A 24890-nucleotide genomic window follows, 5' to 3' on the forward strand; every position below is an offset into this window, starting at 1 on the left:
CATGCTGGTTGATGGACCCTCTGGAGCAGGTTTTGGGAGCACACAGGGAGAGGAGAGGAGAGGAGAGGAGAGGAGAGGAGAGGAGAGGAGAGGAGAGGAAAGTCCTGTTATAAGAGCACAATGCGGCTCATGTAGTATATATTGCACAATTTTTTTTTAGAAAAATGAACGAACTGCAAAATGTCGAGTAATTCTGATCACCAAATTCTCATCAGCAACCAGTTACTTGACATCCTGCTTGCCAATTTGTGATCTCATAAACCTTCTGGTCACAGAATAGAATATGTTCATCTGTTGGTGAGCTCCTGATGTGCCAACAATATTCAACTATGCAGGCAGCAACTGAGAAATAGCCAGAAGCAGTATTGCAAAACTGAGATTATCTGCATGTGTAAAAATGCACCAAGAGGAGAGCTGTTTGAAGCAAAGTTCAGAGATGGAATTCAGAGAAGCTTGTGTGCAGAGCACACCGAAAAAGAGGCCCCAAGAAGAGCTAGAGAGCCTGGAAATAGAGAAGACCTCAGATCACCTTGTAGTGTTAGTGGAATAAACCTTGGAAGGGCCCTTCTTCCTTCCCTTACTACACAGTCAACTAATTCCACTGCATACTGAAAAGGAATTGTTGAATCCTGTGCAAGGTTTCTTGATATCTTTTAGCAGGATGCACATTGAAGGGTCCAAATCTACACTGGCACAAACGAAAGAAGGGGTAGTTCAGAACAAAACAAATAAAACAAAAACCAACAAGTGTAAATATCTCCAAATCACTTGGTAAAAGGAGGGAGGGGGGATAACTGTGGTGTGCTATTTGTTGTTACACTGTATTTTCTTTTCCTCCCTTTGTAAAATTATGAAAATCAAATCAAAAATTTTTTTGGGGGGAGGAAACAACTCACCTCCCTTTTCAGAAGGCAAAAGGACAACCCTTCTTGTTGACACAACCCTACCTATCACAGAATTTCTGTAGGTATGCATTTTTTCTTTATTTAATAAACTTTGTATACTGTTTAATCATAAAAACTTCTAAACTGTTTTCATCAAAAATGTACATTATTGATTTTCATTACAATACTGATGTGTATCAGTGACTAAAGACATAGTAACTTTGAGAGGAATGAATCACCTTTTTATTATAAAAGAAGTATTTGGGCAAATCTATCAAGAGCACCTCTGCATATACTATATACAGCAAAAGTTGAAGGGTTTCTTAATTATTATTATAAAAACATTACTGAATAGTCCTTGAAAGGAATCTTTCTCTGATCCCTCTAAGGCTACGAAATATTAGCTTTTATCCCTGCATGCCTAACATGGTTATTTCACAGCTCTGCATCTCTGAAATAATCCTGGAGGGAAATAGCATCTTTCAATTACAGTGAGTTCCTGATTATCCGGAAACAGTTTATCTGATTTTCAGATTATCTGTGCCCGAAGGTCAGGAACTGGCTGCAAAAATGAGGGTGAAAAGCCCAGCCTCTCTAAAACCTGAGAGAAGTAGGTTGGCTAATGCCAAGTGATGGTTCAGGACTACCTTCTTTTGCTGCTCTCCCCTTACAACTGTGGATGTGTTGGGCACTGGGTTAACTAGGTCATTCTTGTATGCAGTCACACATTCTACATTATATGTCCTGCAGAACATGTGACTTTGAAAGAAAGAACAAATTTAGTCAAAGTTTTATAATCCCTCTCTCACTAATTCCAACAACAACCCAATGGTGGGAAGAAGTACAGTGGTACCTTGGGTTACATACGCTTCAGGTTACATACGCTTCAGGTTACAGACTCCGCTAACCCAGAAATAGTACCTCGGGTTAAGAAATTTGCTTCAGGATGAGAAGAGAAATCGTGCTCCACCGGTGCGGGAGGCCCCATTAGCTAAAGTGGTGCTTCAGGTTAAGAACAGTTTCAGGTTAAGAACGGACCTCTGGAACGAATTAAGTACTTAACCCAAGACACCACTGTACAGTCATTTTTCTTATCCACAAGTTTACAGTACCATGCACAGGAACAGATTCATGTGGCCACTTTCTGCTCCAGCACGTGACAATGAATTGCTAATTACTATAGAACAAGAATGAGGGCTGGAAATGCCACTTAAATAGACTCTGCACAATAGGTTCACAATGTTAATTCTGTTCCTGATACCATGTGTCAGGCACGTCCAACTCCCAAGAGACTGCGATCTACTCCCAGTATAAAATATCCTGGCAGTGGTCTACCCATTGTCACTGGAGGGAGGAGGAGCGTGCGTGGGGTGGGTGGGTGGATTGGCCAGAGTTGTTGAGCTTTTTTTGGGGGGGGGCAGGATGGCCCAGAGTTCTTCGGCTTTTATTTGTTAAACTTTATTAAATCCCACAATTGACAAGGGTCCCGCGATCTACTAGGATCAGCCGGGGATCTACTAGTAGATCACAATCTACTGGTTGGACATGCCTGCCGTATGTAATTAAAAGTGATTTTTATTATGAAAATATTCTGTAAGCCAGTTAGAGAACCTCTCAGGACCATACAGTGGTATATAAGAATTCTCAAGAAACATATGATACAAATTCCTTGTTTACTGTATCTAAACCTAGCGGGTCTACAGCTCACTGCACATCACTCCCCACAGAGACCTCTCCATGTCAATAAGTCATTGTGCTGTCGGAAACCGACAGATTGTGCTTGAACAGTTTTCTGGATCCAACTCCAAGACTACCATCTGGAAACTAAGTAGAAGTACAGCCAGTCATGTCACAATGAACATATTGCATTAAGAAAGCTTCACTGTTTTCCAGTTTAACCATGGACATAATTCAACTTACTATTTTTTTTTTTTTTAACATTTAAAGCCCCAAACAGTCCAGAGTAAATGTATTTGGAATACTGATTTCTTCCCATACAAACCAGCCCAGCAGCTGAGCTAATTATGAGAAGCCTGTCCCTACTTTTCACCGCCTTCAGAGGATAAGTAGTGATCTATCAGGGCTACCTCAGCAGTTGGACTCCAACTGTGAAACTCCCTCCTTTGGTAGATGTGCCCAACACATACTTTATTATTTTATTAGATGCCAGATGAAGGCTCTCATCTTCACCTGAGCTTTCTCTTGATTGTAATAGTTACTAGGTAATAATGTAAATGTGATTGCTTATCTGTTATTGTTCTGCACAGTCAAGCTTTTATAGTTTCATCCATCTATATGCCTAGTTTTCATTTGCTCCTTATTGTTTTTATTGTTGCATTTTTTGTGCTAGATATTTTTACCTTTTATGAACAACCTTCAGTGTCACAGCAGGCACAAATGTGCCATGGCAATATAACAACTAAAATAAAGTATGAATAACACTGGTTTCTGTACTGTGTCACTCACCTTCTTTGACAAATGCCTTTGGAAATCAAACATGTAAGTTCTGTATTTCAGTTCCTCCATTCCCTGGTTTTATATAAGTGCTTCATTTTACAGACTCACATATGTTGCTTTTTACGTTAAAAAATATTTTACATTTTATTACTAAGTGAATACAACAATTCTTCTTGTTTTGGTCATATTTTCTTTCCTGTCATATAAGCTGCCCAAAGTGTGGCTAATAATAAATATATTGCTATGGAACAGTAGGCAAACAGTTGACAAAGACATAGAATCATAGAACTGTAGAGTTGGAAGAGACCACAAGGGTCATCTAGTCCAGCCCCCATGCAATGCAGGAATCTTTTGCCCAATGTGGGGCTTGAACCCATGAGCCTGAGATTAAGAGTCTCATGCTCTGCCAACTGAGCTATCAATATGGATTTCATCTGAACCTGTCCTTTATTAAGATCTTCATCAGATGCCTTGTTAAGAATATCCCCACCTTTGAATGTGACATAGGAGGTGACAGGATACAGGGCCTTTTCAGTTGTGGTGCCTGAATTATTAAGGACCTCCCTCTGTCCATAATCATTTTTAATGAATATCAGCTGAGTTCAGGGCTGTTTATGGAAAATTTTAAGTGTATTTTTACTGGTGTTATAAATATTTGTTCTGCTGTTCTTATATCTTTTAAAAAGCTTTATTGTGTTGACTGTTTTTAACCGCTGACTCTCCTGTTGGTTTGTTTATTCGGCTTATTATATAGATTTTAATTATGTTGTACACTCCCTGGAAGTTAAAGTTTAGAGGCAGGATATTTTTTCCTAATAAACTAACTAAGCATATTCAGGTCTATTGATCAAGAGCTTCAGCAAAACGCACCTTTTCTTATAAGCATAATGCACAAAGAAATTAAGTATGTTTTGCCCAATTTATAAAATAGAAAACAGCAACATGCTACTTCTCATAAGTATTGTTTGAAATATTAAAATAAATAAGTCACGGCTAGTTTTTGAGTGTGTCTAAATGTCCCATGCCAATCTGGTTTTAAAATAACCCAAGACTGTATTTGCCAAAACAATCTGTGCTGGCACAAGAAGAAGGATGCTACACCATACAAGACTATGTAATGACAAGACACTGTGCTTGGATTTCATTTTCTTTCATCCAGTCATGCAATCATCCCTTTGTACAATTTAATGTAATTATAATAGTTATTTAGATACCAAATAAAAGAACAAGTACTCTATGGCTGGATGTACAATGTAAACAATTCTCTAATACAAACTCTTACTTGTACATAAAGCCAGTTCTCTATTGCTTGGCAGCACCCCCCACCCCAGATTTCAATGAGGTATTGAACAGAAGCTTAGTCGCACATGTCTCAATTAACATCTCTGATTTAAATCCTCCAGATGTATTCAGTCCTCCCACAGGAACATTAAATATGACGAATAACTTTCAAATGTGAGAAAAGCAAGCATTATAGAAACAAATTCCTACATAGTAAGGACAACCCATTCACACAACGCACTAAAGGCACCAATAATATGCTTGGTGGTTGGGAGAAATAAGATCTCACATGAAGTCAAGAAGCATGTAGCCCTCTGGTGAACAAGAGGATCTCTGAGTCAGAAACAATGGATTTCTAAAATATAGATGCTATTGGACAAAGCAAAAAACCAAGTTGGGAGATGGGTATAAAGACAGGTATAAAGTGACAGGTATTTTGTTGACTGGAATTACATTATTAGTGAGTTTTATTTCAAATGTATTTCAGATTTCTTTTACTAGCAAGCCTCTCATTGGTTTTCTGTCATCAGTTGCTACTTACCTCTTTCAATCTATCCAGCTCATTTTGCAGTGCCTGTTTCGATATTTCCATCTCAATGATTTGTTGACGAAGGATTTCATTTTCATCCTCTGCTTTAACTCGTTTCTCTTCCACATTCTCCAGTTCATGGTGCAGCCTAACGGATACATCTTTGGCTACCTATTCAAAAAAGAGTATACAAACATATCTTGTAGTAGCAACAGCAGTAGCAGTTTTAAAAACATTTTCCATTAACAAAATTGAAAATATAAATGCATAATAACGTAAGGTGTAAAACCTTTCCTGATAGCAGAAATGGATGGATATATATATGATCAATGGAGGGGCATTTAAACCTCCCAGGACATTCTGCAGCTTACTTTAAATTGCCCATTTAAAGTAAGAACTTCAGTGCTATCAAGAACTTCAGTGCTATCACTTGTAAAGTGAATTGGCACAATAGATTTTTAACAAGCTAGATATGTTAATTGGTTTACCAATACCAGGATGCCTGTGTTATTAACATAAACTGGCTTTTTGTGAAAGGCCACTTGCTAATAATGTAATTATCACTGCCTGCACTTTTCTGCATTTCATTACCTTCTGACTCTCACCATTAACAATCCCCCTCACTGCCTCCTGAAGTTGTAGATTATACTCCACAAAATCAGATGCCATAAAAAAGTTAGTCTTTAAGGTACCACAAAAATCTTTATTATTTTTGCTGCAAGGGACTAACCACTCTGGAAATAATCAACCAGTATCATTAACTAGGGGACGTGGGTGGCGCTGTGGTCTAAACCACTGAGCCTAGGGTTTGCCGATCGGAAGGTTGGCGGTTCAAATCCCTGTGACGGGGGTCAGCTCCCATTGTTGTTCCCAGCTCCTGCCAACCTAGCAGTTTGAAAGCACGTCAAAGTGCAAGTAGATAAATAGGTACCACTCCAACGGGAAGGTAAACGGCGTTTCCGTGCACTGCTCTGATTCACCAGAAGCAGCTTAGTCATGCTGTCAACATGACCCAGAAAAACAGTCTGTGGAGAAACGCCGGCTCCCTCGGCCAGTAAAGCGAGATAAGCACCGCAACCCCAGAGTTGTTCATGACTGGACTTAACTGTCAGGGGTCCTTTACCTTTTTTTATCATTAACTAAGTCCATGATAAGGGACGCGGGTGGCGCTGTGGGTTAAACCACAGAGCCTAGGACCTGCCGATCGTAAGGTCGGCAGTTTGAATCCCCGCGGCGGGGTGAGCTCCCATCGTTCGGTCCCAGCTCCTGTCAACCTAGCAGTTCGAAAGCACCCCAAAGTGTGAGTAGATAAATAGGGACCACTCTCCAGCGGGAAGGTAAACGGCGTTTCCGTGTGCTGAGCTGGTGCTGGCTCGCCAGCTGCGGCTTAGTCACGCTGGCCATGTGACCCAGAAGCTGTCTTCAGACAAGCGCGGCTCCTAGCCTTTTGAGCGAGATGAGCGTGCAACCCCAGAGTCGGTCACGACTGGCCCTGATGGGCAGGGGTACCTTTACCTTTTTAAGTCCATGATATAATACTAGCATACAATTTTAGGGTATTATAGTATTAAATAACAAATCATTTTATTAATTAGATTAAGCATACCTAAAACTCTATCTCCCCCCTTTTTTAAACAAGCACAGCACAGATATGTATATAAATATCTTTTTTACAGATCAAGTGCACATACTGAAGAGAGAAAGTCTTCTGAAAACCAAGTTGCACACATAATTAGCACAATTCAGAGCATTAGGGAATTTTTAGTTTAGGCAGTGGGAAACATGGCTCAGTTTGGATGCATCTATTGTGTATACATTTTAAATCAGTCCCCTACTTCAGAATGAGGTGAGTGAAGCCTATTTGATTGCTCCTTAACAGCCAAGGCTCCTTTCAGGTGAAAAGTTAGTATTTCATTGGGAGGGTTTTTTAGCCTACACCTCCTCATAAAATGCTAGGTTTCCAAATGCAGGGAATATTCAAAGCATATAATTTAGAGTTGGGAGGAATATAGAGTTGAATGTCATCTAGTCCAATTTCCTGCTTAACATAGAAATTTTGTAACTGACAGGTGGCCTCTACTTAAATATCTCTTGTGAAGGAGAACCCAACACCTCCCAAGGCAGTCTCTGTTCCACTGTCATACAACTATTACCATCAGGAAGTTTATCCTGACATTTTAGCCAAAATCTGCTTTCTAACAATTTCCACCTGTTAGTTATAGTCCTGCCCTTTGGATCAGAGGACATGTCTGTTCCATCTTCTGAGAGGCTTCCCTTCAGATATTTTACAGCTCTTTCTCCCCCTTAATCTTCTCTTCTCCAGCTGAACATACCCAGCGCTTTCAACCATTCAATATGGGGCTTGATTTCCAAAATCCCTCACCATCCTGGTCACCCTCCTATGGATGCACCCTAGCTGATTCCTGTATGTCTTCTTATAGCAAGTGTGATTCTCCTATGTGCACTCTGAAATGCCTTGGTCCTTACTGCCTGACAGTGGGGTTCCTGAAAAGTGAGACAGACAGTTCTTCAGGACAAAGTTTGCTATGCTTCACATAGGAACAGTGATGATTTCTATGACCAGCAAGAACTTCTATTAGTCTCTAGATCTGCCTGTGCCAGATTGCTTTCACAGAAACCATTTCCCTCCCCCCCCCCCGCCAAACACTCAGACATAGCTGTGAAATGTGATAGGCTTTTACCAATTACTCATCAAGGATTTTATTGAAGGCACTGTAGCAGCCAATTGCACATGGGACTCTGACTTGCCTATAGCAGATAGCATGTGCAGAGCTCCATGACTAACTTAGATGTCTTTATGCATAAAGCCTTCACTCACCTTTAGATCTTGCTCTAAGCTTCTAATTAACTCCCCATCCACTTGACCCGTCTGTGCAACTTTCAAGCTTTTCTGTTCTGCTTTCCTGAGACGATACTGCAAAATGCGACAGTTCTTGTTTGCACGGTCCAGCTCTCGTCGAAGTTCCTGAAGTTGGTAAACATCTTCTTCAAGGTAGCTGTCACGCATCTCTTCCATTTCAGCCCGCAGTTCATCGAGCTCATCCTGCCATGACCCAAAACACTATCAGATATCAGATTCTGCTCCCTCCCCATCAAGAGACACATTAAGATATGATAGGAGTAATCCAGCACTCACAACTGCTGCTCAGTCCCTATTTGCTGTGCAGCAGACAAGGAGAATCCCGTTGAAATGATCTTGCAAGCAACATCAAGCTCATGTTGATCTTGCAAACTACAGTGGTACCTTGGGTTACATACGCTTCAGGTTACAGACTCCGCTAACCCAGAAATAGTACCTCAGGTTAAGAACAGGATGAGAACAGATATCGTGCTCCAGCGGTGGGCGGCAGCAGGAGGCCCCATTAGCTAAAGTGGTGCTTCAGGTTAAGAACGGTTTCAGGTTAAGAACGGACCTCTGGAACGAAGTAAGTACTTAACCTGAGGTACCACTGTAATACCAGTTGTAACTTACCTCTTCAGAAATAATAGGAACAGCAAAAAAAAGTTATATATCAAAGCTGTCAAATCAGTTCAGATGGAGTTGAAACTCCTTGTCTATTGTGCTGCTATGTTTCCTTACACCAGTGATGGCCAAACTTGGCCCTCCAGCTGTTTGGGACTACAACTCCCACCATCCCTGACCACTGGTCCTGTTAGCTAGGGATGATGGGAACTGTAGTCCCAAAACAGCTGGAGGGCCAACTTCGGCCATCACTGCCTTACACAAACACACATACAAGCTTCCAAATTTGAAACTTAAATATTATGCTTTCTAAGAATTTTTTTTTTTGCTAAAGTTTGCAATACAGTACATTCTTCTAGAAAAAATATCCTTTAAAAAAAACCCCATTCCTATTAATCTAATCTGTATATACCTGAATCTCTCAAGCTATAACCTTTATAAGCAGGTCTTCAGGCTCAGTGGATAGGCCATTAACTTGCTGGAGGATGACTCCTGGGACACCAACTATTCTATTATTAACCTAGCTCTGTGTTTAAAAAGAAAACGGATGATGGAAAGCAGCAATAAGATTAGTTCTCACATAAAGGCTTCCAACAAAGGTTTAGATACCTTCAATTTGCAGTTTATTGGCATCTTTAAAGAAGAGCAAAACCAAGCAGTTCTGCCTACTGGATATTTTTCAAGTACACGTCTACGCCTATAATTCTTTAAGGATAGCATAGGTGCCAACTATAGGGGGCCCTGGAGGCCTGGGCACCCACAGCACAGTCTCTTACATGACTTCCAGTTTGTACCGGAAGTCGCATCAGAAGCCAGACGTGACCCCCAAGGAAACGTCAGGACGCAACTTCTGGGACGCAACCACACGAGACCTCATATGTGATCTCCAAGGTGCCGCAAGACCTCAGAAATGCCGCTGCAGTGCGTTGATGTAATGTTATGTCATGATGTTATGGCGCTGTTACATCACGGGTGCAATTAGGCACCCATAACCTGGGGCCTAAGTTGGTGCCCCTGAAGGATAGCATTGTGTGTGTGTGTGCGCGCGCGCTATACACACACATAGGTTTTCACAGTGCTTTTTCCTGGGGGTGCTCAGGGGTACACATACCGCTAAACATTTTGTGAATCTTTGTACTTTTGTCCATTTACTGTATTTATTTTTCTCAATTTAAACTATAAAACAGTAATTTTCTTGAATCAAAATGAGAGTACCTCTAAACATTTTTTTTTTTGGGGGGGGGAAGCAGTGGGTTTGCACAAGTGGACTAAAGAACTCTGGCACAACAAATCAAATTTAAAAAAAAACAACCACTGAGACAGAAGGGGGCAGGGAACTGTCCTTTCCATTAGCACAGTACTTTATATGCAATAATCAAGAAACGTACGCTTGGTGAATGCTGAAACACTCTCAGTAATATTTAAACCCTTATCTTTCGAGTGGCTGCAAATTTATAGACTCCCATAGTAACTCAAATAAGGTCTGGTGTAAACCCTTAAATACAGGAGGAATAATTAGCTTTGGCAGTGGGTGCATATGGTTGCTCAGCATCAGTGCAAATAAACAGAAAGTGAAATTAGGTCACTTTTATTTATGTTATTACAGTAGGTGTCAAACTTTGGGATCTATGTTTGGAAATGTCGTTAACAGTCATTTTCCACTCACAAGCATTCTTCACAGAGCTTGGTGTCTATGACATCAAGATCATCAAAAGATCCCCCTTCAGGATAGTAAATAAGATCCACATTATGTCTGAGATCCTGAATCCACTTGGCAAACACAGAGTGCAACACAAACCTATGCCTGTTACTCAGTAATAAAGCCCAACAAGCTTGGTGAGGCTTAGTCCCTGGTGCTTAGGGATGGCAGCCCCAGTTCCTCTGAAGCCTAACTGAGCATAGGACTGCCATCTAAATGCTTAGTACTTTGCGACAATCAACCTGACCATAATGTGAGTGCACAGTTGCCATTCTATTTAATCGGGCTGTGGCTGGGCTGCCCTTCAAGCCCTATTGAACTGAATGGAAACTGCTGAGCAGCAATGCTTGGCAAATTCTTTGCTGTGTTTCCTTGATAAACCCACTGAACCAAGGTCTGCTCAAAGATATTGTGGGAAGGGCAGAAAGAGTGAGGCAAAGTATCCTTACTATTTAATAACAGTCAAACCAGATGGAAGCTTAAAATCGAAAAAACTAGAAGATCTGTCATGCCTAACACACACACTACTGATGCAGTACCGCACACACAGTTATTTATGCTCTTTTGTTTTGCAGTGACCTTATTATTAACAAGATTCACCACACTTATGTCAACGTAAACAGAAAAACCAACATGTAAATCTACACTATAGTGAAAATAAATATGCGGTGAAGAAAGTGTGTTGAGATTGTGTCTGCTTTTGAAAAATACAAAGCTTATAAAAATTCATGAGAGTGACTGTTGTAAAAAAAGAAAGAAGGGCACTCTTGTGATGCAGAAGATGCTATTCATTTCTGCTACTTAAGTGGCTTCAAAGGGTTTGAACCAGTGGCAGCTTCAGTCAGAGCTTATATATTCCTTTTCTTCTCTTTTTAAAGAAGACTCAGTACTATACATTTGCCCTAGGAAACTTTTGAATTCTAATCTCTCCATTCTTTAAATTACTTTAATGTTTTTAATCTCGGGGGGGGGGGAATCCTAAATAACTATACACATCAATATTCTGATGCTCATGTCACCATTTGTACCAGTTACAACGTATATGGTTAGAAGCGTATTTATTTATTATGGATCTTCAGGCTTTTTGGTAACATTGTTTTTGTACAATGAAACCCTCTGAAAGGTCATGCATGTAAAGCCAATACAAAAAATTACCAGAGCTCTTAAGAGTGTCAATGTGTTTTCAAATTGCTCCCAGTTTTAAACAGTTGGAGATATATATATATTCACTATGCTTCCCCTGGACAATGCCATGTTTCAGCAGAGCCACAGCTGTGGCTAAGAAGATAGACTCACAGCCATTGTTTACCAGGCTGAATTCTCACTCTAGCAGCTGACTGCCCCAGCATTTGCAGATTGTCGATGTTATTCTGATGCCTAAGGTTAGATTTATCTCCTCTTCCCCGTGACTAATACATTTAAGATGCAAGAGAATGGCAAACCCTTCCCAAAGAAGCAAGGCATAGCCTTTGATATATATGTTTTTAAATAATCACCATCAATTCTAGATATTCTTACTGTGCAAAAAAAAAAAAAAAAAAAAGATTCTACAATACAGTATACACCAGGTAATATCCACGGTTAGCCACATTCATCGGTAAACCCATTGAAATGAATGCATCTACTCTAACTTAGTTGGCTATCACTCAGGATCTTATTTACACCTTGGTAAAAAGGTATATAAATTCAACAAACAAATTTAATAAAATGTATTTGACATTTTATATGATATTTGGTGGTTTCATGGGAAATTTCATATTCTTTATAGCAGAGGTGAGAAACCTCCCCTACTCAATCTGTCAGGGACCATGTGCAAGCAGTGTTATGGGGCCAAAACCAAAAGTGGGTGGGGCCAGAGCCACCCCACTCTCTCTCCCCTTCTCACCCACACATACCCATCCATTCAATGCATGTCCATTCATGCAATTCTTCCTCCCCAGCTGCCTCTCTTCCTTGCCAACATGCAGAGCAGCTAGTCATAGTGGGTGGAAGAGGGGGTGGCACAAGAGGGAGCACAGTCTAAACAGTGAGGCCCCAGAGACTGCGTCACATCCATGGGCCAGAGGTTTCCCACCCTGCTTTACAGGATGTTTGGAAGCCTTGGATACCATTCAGATGATATGCCTAAAACTTCTGCTGCATAAATAAAGTCTTGCGGAAAGTATCTTAAGAGTTGAAGGAGACAGCTACCGTGTCATTTTGGACCAGATGAATAATGGTCCAACTATGGTCAGGTGCAGCCAATGCTGTTCTTCACAAGCATGAACTGGGCTTTTTCATGTCTTAACTGTTCTTGATTGGAGGGGCAGTGTCTAATTTCAATACAGAATATGAGGCTGAGGGGAGCTGAACTCTTTGCCCTCCAACCACCTTATTTCACTTGGCAGAAAAGTTTTTCAAAGTGATGGAATGCACTGATGCAAAATGAAGGACCACAGCTTAGGAAAAGGGCTGTAGCTCAGTGGTACAGCATTTGCCTTGCATGCAGCAGGTCCTTGCCATGCCCAGGTAGGTCTGGGAATGTTCCTTGGCTGAAACCCTGGAAAGCCATTGCCAGCCAGAGTAGAGAATATTGAGCCACATGAACCAATGGTCTTCATAGCAGCTTCCTATTCTCCTATGAAGAAACGTTCATCTCTCACTCATTTGTATGTGTTACATTACAAATCAAACCCCTTACTTTAAATGCAAATGGGGCTGACAAGGCTACCCTACCCTGTCTAGGCCTGCAGTAAACTAATCCAACCTTATAAAACAACTGCCAGACTGATGCCCAGCACTACTATACCATGTTGCTTCTATAAATAACAACCCCCTTTTTCAGCTTAAGCTTTACTTACATTTAATCTACTCTTTTAGGTCCAGTTCTAACATATTCCCTCTCCAGGCAAAATTCACATAGTCTCTGTAAATAAAAGGCTACAGACTGAAGCATTTGTTAATCTAAACCCAAAATACTATATTCACAAGAAGGAAAGTCAAATGGTACAGTATTTGTGGTTACTCAATCATCTCAGTTTCTTTTATTTATAGATCTTTCTGAATGTAGCTTCAGTAGTGTGCCAAAAGATCATATTGTAAATACAAACCCTTGTAGAAGTTCCAGCACATAAAAATTCATGCAGCAGCATTTTGAACAGTGACTTCTATTTATGGATGGGAAGACTTAACATAAGAGAAATAATTTTAAGCAGCATCTTTATAATAACATTTTTAGCATGGCTGTTCTTTATCCTAGGGGCCTGCTTAATGTGTTAAGGGAACAATCCTAAATATGGGAAGCTGGCATAAAGTACACCAGATCCAAGTTCAGGAGTGTGGCTGCTGTCAGTCTAAGTCTGGAAAAATAAGCCTTTAAAATTGAGTTTGACTTATTCCACCCTTTTTGCCATCATGTTTTCTGCTGGGTTGCCAGGTCATGTGACCAAGCTAAATGGAGTTAGGATCCCCCTGCCCAATCCTGCCGCTCTTCCCTATTTGTTAAGGTTCATGCCAGGGTAAGCTCCACTGTTCTCATTTTAGTCCTTGCTGAGCCAGTATGAGGAAGTTATGCCCATGGATCTCTGGCTGAGTGATGGTTCTGCACCTGGGGAGCCTGGCTGAGCAGGGAACTTGATGGCTGACCTGGAGCTCTGCCACATCTTCACTCATTCTGGCAGATCTCAGCTTAGTTACTTACTAACAGGCTTTGTTACAGAACAAATACATGAATAAGATAACAAATTATTTGAACCCCAAATCAGGGAAGGGAGAGATCTCATTTTAACTGATAAAAGCAAGTGGGGTGCTTTGTTTTTTTCGTTCAAACTTGGTGATGAAAAGAAGCTTGCTCTTCCCTGCTATATTTTCACCCTTACAAAGGCTAAATTAAACAAAAGCCTACATACCATAGCATAGACCATACAGTTGGCTAAAATAGATGGGTCTGGCTATGCTTTTTCCTTTTTCCCAAAAGAAAAGTGAGGATGGGTGAAATGCCACCCACTTCTTTTTAGACAAATAGAGCCTGGCCTAACCATCCTACTTCCCTTTCTCACCTACTTTGAAACTATCCAACCCCCTACAAAACCATTCCATTTTGTGCACTGCACCCAGTCACTAAGTGGTACTCAAACTCAGAATACTGGGAGGGGGCATGACTGCTTACTGTGGTATGGTACCACTTTAAATGCATAGTGTGGATGGGGTCTGTTTTATAGCCCACAGCAGGCATAGACAACATGGTGCTCTGCAGATGTTAATGGACTACAATTCCCAACAACTTCTGCAGGCAGCCATGTTGGCTACCCCTGGCCTCCTGAACATTCCAGGTTTCTTTGAAAAAGACAAGCTGTAGTCAGGTAACGATGGGAGCAAAAGTGCCTGATCTCTTCTTTAAGGCCATGCTAAAGAACAGTGTGGGTTAAAGCCTCAGCGCCTAGGACTTGCCGATCGAAAGGTCGGCGGTTCGAATCCCTGCGGCGGGGTGCGCTCCCGCTGCTCGGTCCCAGCGCCTGCCAACCTAGCAGTTCGAAAGCACCTCCAGGTGCAAGTAGATAAATAGGGACCGCTTACCAGCGGGAAGGTAAACGGCGTTTCCGTGTGCAGCTCTGGCTCGCCAGAGCAGCGATGTCACGCTGGCCACGTGACCCGGAAGTGTCTCTGGACAGCGCTGGCCCCTGGCCTCTTAAGTGAGATGGGCGCACAACCCCAGAGTCTGTCAAGACTGGCCCGTACGGGCAGGGGTACCTTTACCTTTTTAAAGAACAGAGCATGGGGGGAGGAAGTGTGGTCAAGGCTCACACAAGCCTTTTGATTTAAAACCCCACACTTTATGTTCTCTCATCCCCTCCCCTGACAGAGTTATTCCCACATGTCTCCAAGGGACTCTCCCACAATCAGTTTTGTGCATTAAATACACTTTTGTTTCCTATACAGTGCACACAGCAAGGCTGACTGTCGAACTTCCCTTACAGGAATATCACATTTCCCCTAACAAAGAAACCATTATATTTTGGAGCTGGGGAAATGCTATATCCACCCGCCCCCCGCCCCCTTGCCAGGTGGTATATTTGTTTCTTGTGCAATTCTGGCACCTGTGGGATGATCTTTGTGTTCTGGTGGATATGCTTCTGATACAAACTGCCGTTCCATGTACCCACACTATTTTGTGATCTGTTTTAAAACATACAGTACTTCTGATTTTTTATTTTTTTTAAAGACCTCTGTGGGCTCCTCCACAATCCAATTTAACTCATCTAGCTTCTTCTTTTAGCTGGCAAATCTGCTATGAAGTTGCATATATACATATACCTGTATAAGTACACATATACCTGTACAAGTTTTTCAAAATTCTTGGGAACATTTGCCTTTCCTTGCTCCTGTTCTAGAGCACACATTTAATATTTTTTAAAAAACGTAAATGTGAGAGAATGTCAATAAACTGCTGCGTTTTCCCCACCCTGTTTTGTGTGCATGTGATATCATACTGCTGGCATTGAGAAGACTTGCAGCTAAGTTGCAGTGTTGAAGCAATGATTCTTCAACATCAACTTCATTGGACTGGTCATGTTGTGCAGATGCCTGGTGATTGTCTTCCAAAGCAACTACCGTACTCTATTCCAAACTTAAAAATGGAAAGCGTAATGCTGGTGGTCAACAAAAGAGGTTTAAAGACTGTCTCAAGGCAAATCTAAAAAAATGTAGTATAAATACTGGCAGCTGGGAAACATTGGCCTGTGAGCACTCCAGTTAGAGAACAGCCTTTATCAAAGGTGTCATGGGCTTTGAAGACACTCGAACTCAGGACGCAAGGGAGAAACGTGCTAAGAGGAAGGCATGCTTGGCAAATCCACACCATGATCAACTCCCACCCGGAAACCAATGTCCCCACTGTGCAAGGAAGTGTAGATCCAGAATTGGCCTCCACAGTCACTTACGGACTCATGTTAAAACTGTGTTTATGGAAGACAATCTTACTCGGCTACGAGTGAGTGATCACCAAAGAAGAAGAAGAAGACAGTTGAGGCACACTGCAACTGATTATGCAGACTAAAACCCCCTGTGACTTTATCAGCTGCCCAGCAGACTGAAATCTAGCACAGAAAGACTGCCTATCAATTTCCATGGCAGGAAAAGCCTCTGCTAATTTCGCCCCCTGCCACAGCTGTTAAACACCTACCATAAAAAATGCTGACAACCCTGCATTCAGAGAGCTCTCCATGTGTCATCTCTCACCTGTCATTTCTCTCACAAACAAACTATACTTATATATACTGAATATCAAAACAACTATTTAACTTCTATCTTCGTTCTATTTTTTACCATTTCATTTTGTTATGGGGGGGAATGTTATTGAAAGCAGGTATTTTATATATCAGTTATCAGAGAGATTAGAATACTGTAAGCCAGGGGTCAGCAAACTTTTTCAGACCTTGTGGGGGGCCGGACTATATTTTGGGAAAAAAATATGAACGAATTCCTACGCCCCACAAATAACCCAGAAATGCATTTTAAATAAAAGGACACATTCTACTCATGTAAAAACTGGATTTAGAAAGCGATTGGGCCAGATCTGGCCCCCGGGCCTTTGTTTGCCTACCCCTGCTCTAAGCCATAACCAGCTTTTAGAACACTAGCACTTTAACCAACCAGCTTGCCAGTCAGACTTCCACAGAGAAAAAATTACATATGTTACTGCGTTAGATCATCAAACTGCTAGTGGAAGGTTCTACTATGCTGTCTTATGTCTTTAAGAATATTTTAATAATAAAAATAACAATGAAGTTCAAAGGCAACTCAGTCCTCATTTTAAATTGGAAGCAAGTTCCACTGATGTCAACTTTCTAAGTTGCATTACAGTTTTTGGAAAACCACCATGCCAAATGTAAGTTAACAAAACAGTTGTATGATTTGCAACCTATTTACATAACTGAAATCTAATAGAATGCAACATATAGTGGCTTGTAAACAAAGTGAAATATAAAAGTGGGAAACAATTGTTCACCGTTTCCAAGAATAAATCATCTATTCTTCCTTATGGATGGTGATTGTGCTTTAGCAGGCTGAATGAGGCTACAGTCATAGACAAACTTCCTTGGAAGTAAATGCCACTGAACTTATTTGGATTTCCTTCCAGACAAACATGCATAGGAACAAACTGCATAAGATTCTTCTCAGAAACTTTCCAACTAAAATGATTTTTTCCTTACGGAATATTACATACTACACACAAACCTGCTTCATGACTACCATACTTTCCCAAAGATTTAAATCCAAAGTCCTACACTACTTTGAAGTGGGCAGGCGTCCAACTACTATAAAGAGGAGCTGAAAGGAATTTGAAAAGGAAATTGATGTCAGTACTGTGGTACCTCGGGTTACATACGCTTCAGGTTACATATGCTTCAGGTTACAGACTCTGCTAACCCAGAAATAGCGCTTCAGGTTAAGAACTTTGCTTCAGGACAAGAACAGAAATCGTGCTCCGGCGGCACGGCAGCAGCAGGAGGCCCCATTAGCTAAAGTGGTGCTTCAGGTTAAGAAGTTTCAGGTTAAGAACGGACCTCCGGAACGAATTAAGTACTTAACCCGAGGTACCACTGTAGTATCTAATTCACAAACATCTCACACAACATCCAAGCATAAATAACTAACTGCTTCTCTCATGCACATCCTGGAGGTGAAAAAATGGCATCCCCCTTCTCCAAGAGCCACACTCCCTTCCATCCACACAAACATTTTTGGAAACGTCTCTACAGAACTGGTGTCTCTCTTGTGGAATTAAGGTGCCCTGATAAAAGAAGGAATGTCCAGCCCCCTTCGATGGAGCTGCAAGGTCCTAATCTGGACCCCCAGCACAGCAGCACCGTTCTGAAGAGCCCACATGTCTCAATGGCAAGAAGAACCAAGGCAGAGTCTCGCTGAAAAGGCTAACTTAAAGGGGCCACAAGACTCTTCTGGTTGTTTTTGCTGCAGGGGACTTATACACCGCCACCCCTCTGAACGTAAAGAAGCTTGACATTACTGTACTTCAACTGCAGGACACAAAACGAGCGCATATTTCTGCAACCATGAGACATGGCGTTTGTATGTCTTTTATAAGAACATCCGTTAGCAGAAAAACTTCAGGAACCACCAAGTTGAACCCCGTTTGCTCTGGAGAAGATGGGGCGAAAGAGGGTACAAAATTGGCATCCCTCTCTCTCCTCCTCGCCAGAAACTACTACTTCTGGAGCAGCACACCACTATTATTACATCCTATAATAGCTCGAACTGGGAAGGAAACTTCCCAGCCGTCCAGTCCGGCTTGTCAATGCTCCTTGCCCCAAGGAATCCCCTCCCTCATTGCCAAGAAACTGCCCTTATTCCAGATGGACGACCCCACCCCACGCCACAGTCGGTGTCTGGCGTGTCTGTTACTTTTGCGAAGTTGCCCCCAGGTCAGCCAAGCGCTGCCTTTCCTCGGCGCCTCCCCGCCTCCCTGACCCGCTGGCTGCCCCCTCAGGCCCTCCTCCTCCCTCTTCCCGCCCTTTACCTTGAGGTAATCGTTCTCGGAGCGCAGCTCTTCGATCTCCCTCAGCAGCTCCTCCTCGTCGACCACCAGCTGCCTCTCGCAGGAGGGAAGCACCACCAGCGGGGCTTTGCCGCCCAGCCTCAGGCTCCCCGCAGGCGGCGCGCTTTTGGCGGGCGCCGCTTTCTCCGGGGCTCTCCCCCAGTTCGCCTCGTCGCCCGGCGGCTGCTCCACGTTGGCGGCTCCCGAGGGAGCCGGGGAGGCAGGTGGCGCTGCTGGCGGCCCTTTGCTGGCGGCGCCCGAAGAAGGCGAGGCAGGCTGAGGGGCGACGCCTGGCCCCGGGGGCAGAGCGGGCGCTGGCTGCGGCTGCTCGCGTTCCCGGTCGCTGGAGCCGGTGCCGGACTCCGCGTCGCTGCTGGCGGCCTGAGCCAGCCTCTGCTCGTCGGAGAGCGGCTCGGACGGGCAGTCGGACAGGTCGGAGCTGCTGTCCGTGTGGCTGATCCTGGCGCCGGGTCCGCTGCCCAGCCCAGCGGCCGGGGCCAGGGAGCCCGGCGGGGCCAGGGAGGCGCATCGCTTGCCCTTCCTGCCTTTGCTGGGCTCGCCCCCGGGCTGCCTCCCGCCGGCCTTGGCGCCCGCCTGCTCCTGGGCCCGGGCTGCCTTCTTGCTCGAGAGGGCGGATTTGGCGCTGCCCGCCTTGCCGGCAGCGAGGCAAGCCGCCGCCGCCGCCGCCGCCGCCTTCGCGCCCTGGGCGCAGCTCCGCCGGGAGAGGCGGCTGTGCGTGGCCAGCAGCCCCGGCGAGTGCGGGCGGGCTCCCGCCTGCGGGGACTGCGGCTTGCCGGAGAGGCTGGGGGATTTGGGGGGCACCGGCGGGGGCTTGGCGGAAGCTGCCCGGGCGTGGAGGTCCTTGAGGAAAGGTCTGGCCGGGGAGGGAGCTCTGTGGAGCCTCTTCTTCTCCGCGAAGGAGTGGTGCGGGCTCTGCGGCGACGGCGGCGGCTTCAGAGCCTGGTCGAGGCTGGTGCCGTTCAAAGTCTCCATGGTCCCGGCTGCCCGAGAAGACGCCGGGGAGGGGCGGACACTTGCGGCTCCTCGAGCCCTTCCCGAGCGCAGGAGGGTGAGTGGCGGAGGCGACGGTCCTCCCGGCAGAGCCCCGCAGAAACAGCGCCTTCTTCTAGTTTTCGCCTTTGCTCTCTCATCACTCCTGCTTCCACCTCGCCCACCACAAAGCTCGCACTTTTTCCTCGGTCTGGTTCAGCGAGACGGGCTGCTCTCCTCCACCCCTCGGTCGGAAAACACAAACACACACAAAGCACAATCGGTGGGCATCTCCCCACCCCACCCCCACAGCTCTTTCCAATCCGCTCGATGCAGCTCACGGTAACGTTGCAGCCTGCAACATCGACTCCTTTTTCCTTATGCCCGACGCAGACAAGTGTTTTCCGGATTCCTTCTCCGCTTCGCCAGCTTCGCAGACCGAGACCGTCATTCATTCATCATTCCCGAGCCACCCTCTCCTCGCCGTCCCTCGCTTTCGTCGCCACTGCACCTCCCGATCTCCCCAAGCGAGCTCTTTGCTCCTCGCCTTAGCTCCTGAAATAGAGAAAACTGCAAACGCTGCTGTCTCCCGTACTGACGCTGCCCCTCTGTGCGCATGATCCTCCCCTTCTGTCACCCAGCCAAGCTGCTCTCAGCGCGAGCCACTTTTTCCTAGAGCTCTCTCTTTCTGCATGCGTATTTATTGAGGCTCCTCGGCCAGTTTCAGCCTATGATAAACCTGGATTGCGCGGAGGAGGGGGGCAAGAGATGATGGAAACTTAATTCTGTAGCCATTGGGGTGTATTGTTGGAACCTATGCACTTTCCTAATGTTTATTCCTTGGCAAAAGCAAGCCCTTTGGTGCTGGGGCTGCAGCCGCAGCAGCAATAGCAATAAATCTATTCTGCTACCTCTGCTTGCCTGTAGCACAGGCTGGCATCAGAACAGGTTTTATTGCCCAGAAGATAAGCAACTCTTGTCCAGAGGATGAGCACTAAGAAAATCTCCAGTAGGCTGATGTTGACTGCAATCCCCAAACTGATATCCTTTGCACTTAAACTTGATAAAGCTGTTTCCATGAGCTGGAATGCCTAGAACTCCAAGTCAAATAGGTTTGGGCCTATCCATCATCAATTTTAGAACCATTAAAATATGAGAAACAGAATGATTAAAAGCAGAACACAATACAAGATAATCAACTTTATTTTTTTTAAAATCCACCCTGCTCCAAAATTATGTCTAACCCCAAAAGGAAGGGGAAAAGAACATTTTGGAAACCTATCGCTGTGATCTGAGCTAGGTAAGTAGACAACTTCCTTATTCATTTCTGTGGGACCTTCTCAACATACAGAGTTCCATGATGCACCAGAGTGTGCATAAACTGTGGTTCAGGGTAACTATATGAAAATAAAAGAAACAAAGGATTACAACTAAGCTTTACTCAAAGTGGACCCATTTATATTAATGGGCCAATGTTAGATATGTTGGTTAATTTCAATGGGTCTACTCTGAATAGGACTTGCATTGGATACAAACCATGAGGTGGTATTCAACTACATTTTACCCAGTGTAAACCCATTGAAATGAATGAGCATATCTATGGTCCATTAATTTCAATAGACCTATTATCAGTGAAACTTAACTGAATACCACCCATCATTTAAAAATTTTAAAAAAGGTTACATTAAGTGAGCATTGAAAATATTCTGTTAGTCATTGAGAGTATTCTACCATTCTTATCAGAAATTGAGAAGGGTGTGGAAAAAAGTAGTTCATGCGAAGGGCTTCAAGCAAGAGATCTTTTAATTAAAACTAGGCCAGCCAATGAAAAATTCAAAAAGTTCGGGGAGGAGGGCAGAATCATGCTGAATTATGGTAGAAAAGCTTCTTGCAAGTAAATAAAGAGTAAAAGCATAGGAAATAAGGTAAAAATGAAGGACAATACACTTCAAGCAATATAGTTCAGTTGTGGGCCTTTAGACAAGTGCCATGGTGGTCACAATTCTTAAGTGGCAATGATTCTCATCTCTAATCCTTCACCCCCAGAGGCAGACTCCATTGTCCCTTGAGGCAGGCGGATGCCAACAGCAACAACAACTATTCAATGGCACTTAATCATGATCAATATTTCTAGAACTGCTGCAGTAATTTATGCAAAGTGTATAAATAGGAAAAACAGAAGATGAGAGTCTTAATAGCACCTGATTAAGCTGGGAGATAAAAAACCTCTATTATTACAAAGTCAAGGTAGTCTCATGAAAGATGATCCCCATCACCATCGTTGAAATGTGGGAGAATCTGATAATCTCACACAATACAGAGTGGGCTTATCATTGGGTAACACCTTACTCAGGTCAATAGCTAAAATGCTAGTGTCACTCAAATGTCATAAGACATGTTTGCACTGGGTCTTATATTGATACACAAATAATTTCACCATCCTTGTTCCTACCTTGGAAGGAGTCTTGTGGCTTGGCAGTTTGCAAATACAGTGGTACCTCGGGTTAAGAACTTGATTCATTCTGGATGTCTGTTTTTAACCCGAGGTACCACTTTAGCTAATGGGGCCTCCCGCTGCCGCCGCTGTGCTATTTCTGTTCTCATCCTGAAGTAAAGTTCTTAACCCGAGGTACTATTTCTGGGTTAGCGGAATCTGTAACCTGAAGCGTCTGTAACCTGAAATGTCTGTAACCCAAGGTACCACTGTAGTGAAGTAAGTGTGTGTATGGTTATTTGAAAAGAAAGAAGGAAAGAAAGAAAGAAAGTAAATAAATAAATAAATGATGCTTTGCCTGTTAGAATAAGTAGTACAAATGTGTTTCTGTTTGATTTTGTAGCACACTAGCAGGATATTATAGCCTAGGTAAATTGGCAGGACACTACTATAGGCAGGGTGTGGTAGAATGTCTCCAGCAGCAGATTTTGGGGTACAGATTGCAAACATTCAAAATATCTATTCCCATGTCTGTCCCAGGAATGAGATCTCTAGGACAGCTAATAATCACAATAAAGTAAATCACAATAGCACTGGGACTCTGTTCCAGTATAGCTGTGGTCAGCGGCTACATATCAGGCTTTGGAGGAGACTTTAAAGACTCATTTGTTTCATTCCCCTTTCCTGTGTAATTTTTTTTTTTGGACCCGCTTTTTTTCACCCATAGGAGCCTGTTGTGTCAGGATTGAACTATTGTTATGTACTGTATATGGGAAGATTGTTATGTGCTGAAGATGGTTCAGAAGCTGCAATAGTGCAGAATGCAGCAACCAGAGAGCTGGTGGACACTACTGTCTAGGCCACGTATTACATTCTTAAAGACCTACGCAGGGATACGTGTTTGCTTCTGAGTCCAACTGAAGGTGCCCAGATTGACATAAAGTGCCCTAAACAACTTGGGCCCCGAACTTCCTCCCATATAGACCTGCCAGGCTGGCATATCCAGGGCAGGCCTATTGGCAGGTCCAGTTCCCTGCAAAGTTTGTGGGGTGGCGGTGCATGAGAGGGCATTCACAGATGATGAAACCCTCTCCCGCCCTCATTGCACCTGGCTTCCTCACTGTATACATTTTGATGCCAGGTCAGACCTTTTTACACAAGACTTTGGTGGTGGAAGATGAGATCAGAATACCCCTCCCATTTAATATATTTGTATTACATGGTTTACTTGTGATGAAATGTATGCCACCCACCCTGGGGCCAGAGGTATTTGCCTACCCTTCACCAAGCAAGTCTTAGGGTGCAAAAATGGATTTAGGGCAGCACAAACAGTGCAGGGGCACTGGGCGTGCAGCTGAGGAGGGTGCCTTCTCCAAGCCCAGTAAGTGCTTGCCCAGCTTCAGGAAGGAGGCATAAGAGCTCTAGGACTCTGCCAGAGCCTCACGTCTCCTTCTCCAAGCCCAGTACCTGGTTTGTCCAGCTTACGCTGGCACCACAAGGGCTGGGGGGGAGGGTGTTAAATGTTGGCCTCACACAGGGTGACATATTACCAAGGTCCGCCCCTGCTAGGGAGGGATACAACAATTTAATTCAGAATTAGAAATGGTTAAAATAAAGTGCAGTCAGATAAATAGAGTGGGCTCTGAATAAGCAGTACAGACAGCAACACAATTATTTAACTAAAACTGTTGAAACAGTTTTTACCTTCCTAAGAAAGAAAAAGAGGGTCAGATTTCCTGGAACAAGATGTTCCAACACCCAGTTGCCTGTGCCACCACTAAGAAGGCCCCCTCTTGAGTGCCCACCTACCACTGCCACCTGCTGGGAACAGGACAGAAAACAAAGCTCTCTCTAATGACTACAGTGCCCCAGCCAGTTCATACAGAAGTAGATGATCCTTCAGGTACCCTGGTCCCAAACCATTTAGGGCTTTAAAATATAGTGCCAACACTTTGAATTGGGCCTGGAAATATATCAGGAACCAGCAAAGGTGATTCAGTAGCGTGCAGCCAAGGTCAGGCTTTTGCTATAAGCCTACCTGTTGCATTCTGAACTAACAGAAATTCCAAGATACTTTTCAGAGTCAGCCCCATACGAAGCAGGTTGCAGTACTCCATTGCATGTTAGCAAGGTCTTTCTCCTTCAGGAAATGATGCAGCTGGTACACCAGCCTTAGCTTTCCAAAAGCATGCCTTGCCCCAGCCACCACCTGTTTGTCTACAAACTTCAGCATGCTAGCCAACACCCAATCATTCATGGATACTCAGGACCTCAACAGCTTCCCTGTAGTGAAATGAAAGAGAGAAAGAGAGTTGAGTATCATCTGCATATTGGTAACACAAAACCCCAATTCTCCAACTGACCTCTCCAAGGGTCAGTGTTAAACAACATGGGGAACAAGGAGGATTCCTGTGAGGATCTCATTGGGAAGAGGAGCTGCCCCTCACAACCAACTTCTGAAATCTACCTTCAGGAACTAAAGTCAGTCAGTCAGTCAGTCAGTTTTATTGCACATAGCCAAAGGCTGCTGCAATGTACACAGAATCATTTGACAATTAAAAGAAAATATACTGGATGTCAGTCATATTTTTTATTACTA

General features: G+C 43.6%; 1 protein-coding gene across 9 annotated transcripts in view; it reads right to left on the reverse strand.

The window, feature by feature from the left end:
* MTCL1 (microtubule crosslinking factor 1) overlaps positions 1–19549 on the reverse strand; it is a 101425-nt gene extending 81876 nt beyond the window's left edge. For 7 of the 9 annotated variants that reach the window (XM_079982854.1, XM_079982853.1, XM_079982851.1 and 4 more), the window contains exons 1-3: positions 18850–19548; positions 7991–8215; positions 5164–5322 (exon numbers count right to left, since the gene is read on the reverse strand). In XM_079982854.1, the coding sequence (XP_079838980.1) occupies positions 5164–5322; positions 7991–8188 (357 nt within the window). In that variant the 5' untranslated portion in view covers positions 8189–8215; positions 18850–19548. Of the gene's footprint in view, positions 1–5163; positions 5323–7990; positions 8216–18849 lie in introns of all 9 variants that reach the window. The other 2 variants (XM_079982855.1, XM_079982857.1) reach the window with 2 other exon arrangements.
* Positions 19550–24890: the final 5341 nt, after the last annotated feature.

The sequence above is a fragment of the Podarcis cretensis genome, assembly GCF_951804945.1.
Source record: "Podarcis cretensis genome assembly, chromosome: 7".
Classification (NCBI taxonomy): domain Eukaryota; kingdom Metazoa; phylum Chordata; class Lepidosauria; order Squamata; family Lacertidae; genus Podarcis; species Podarcis cretensis.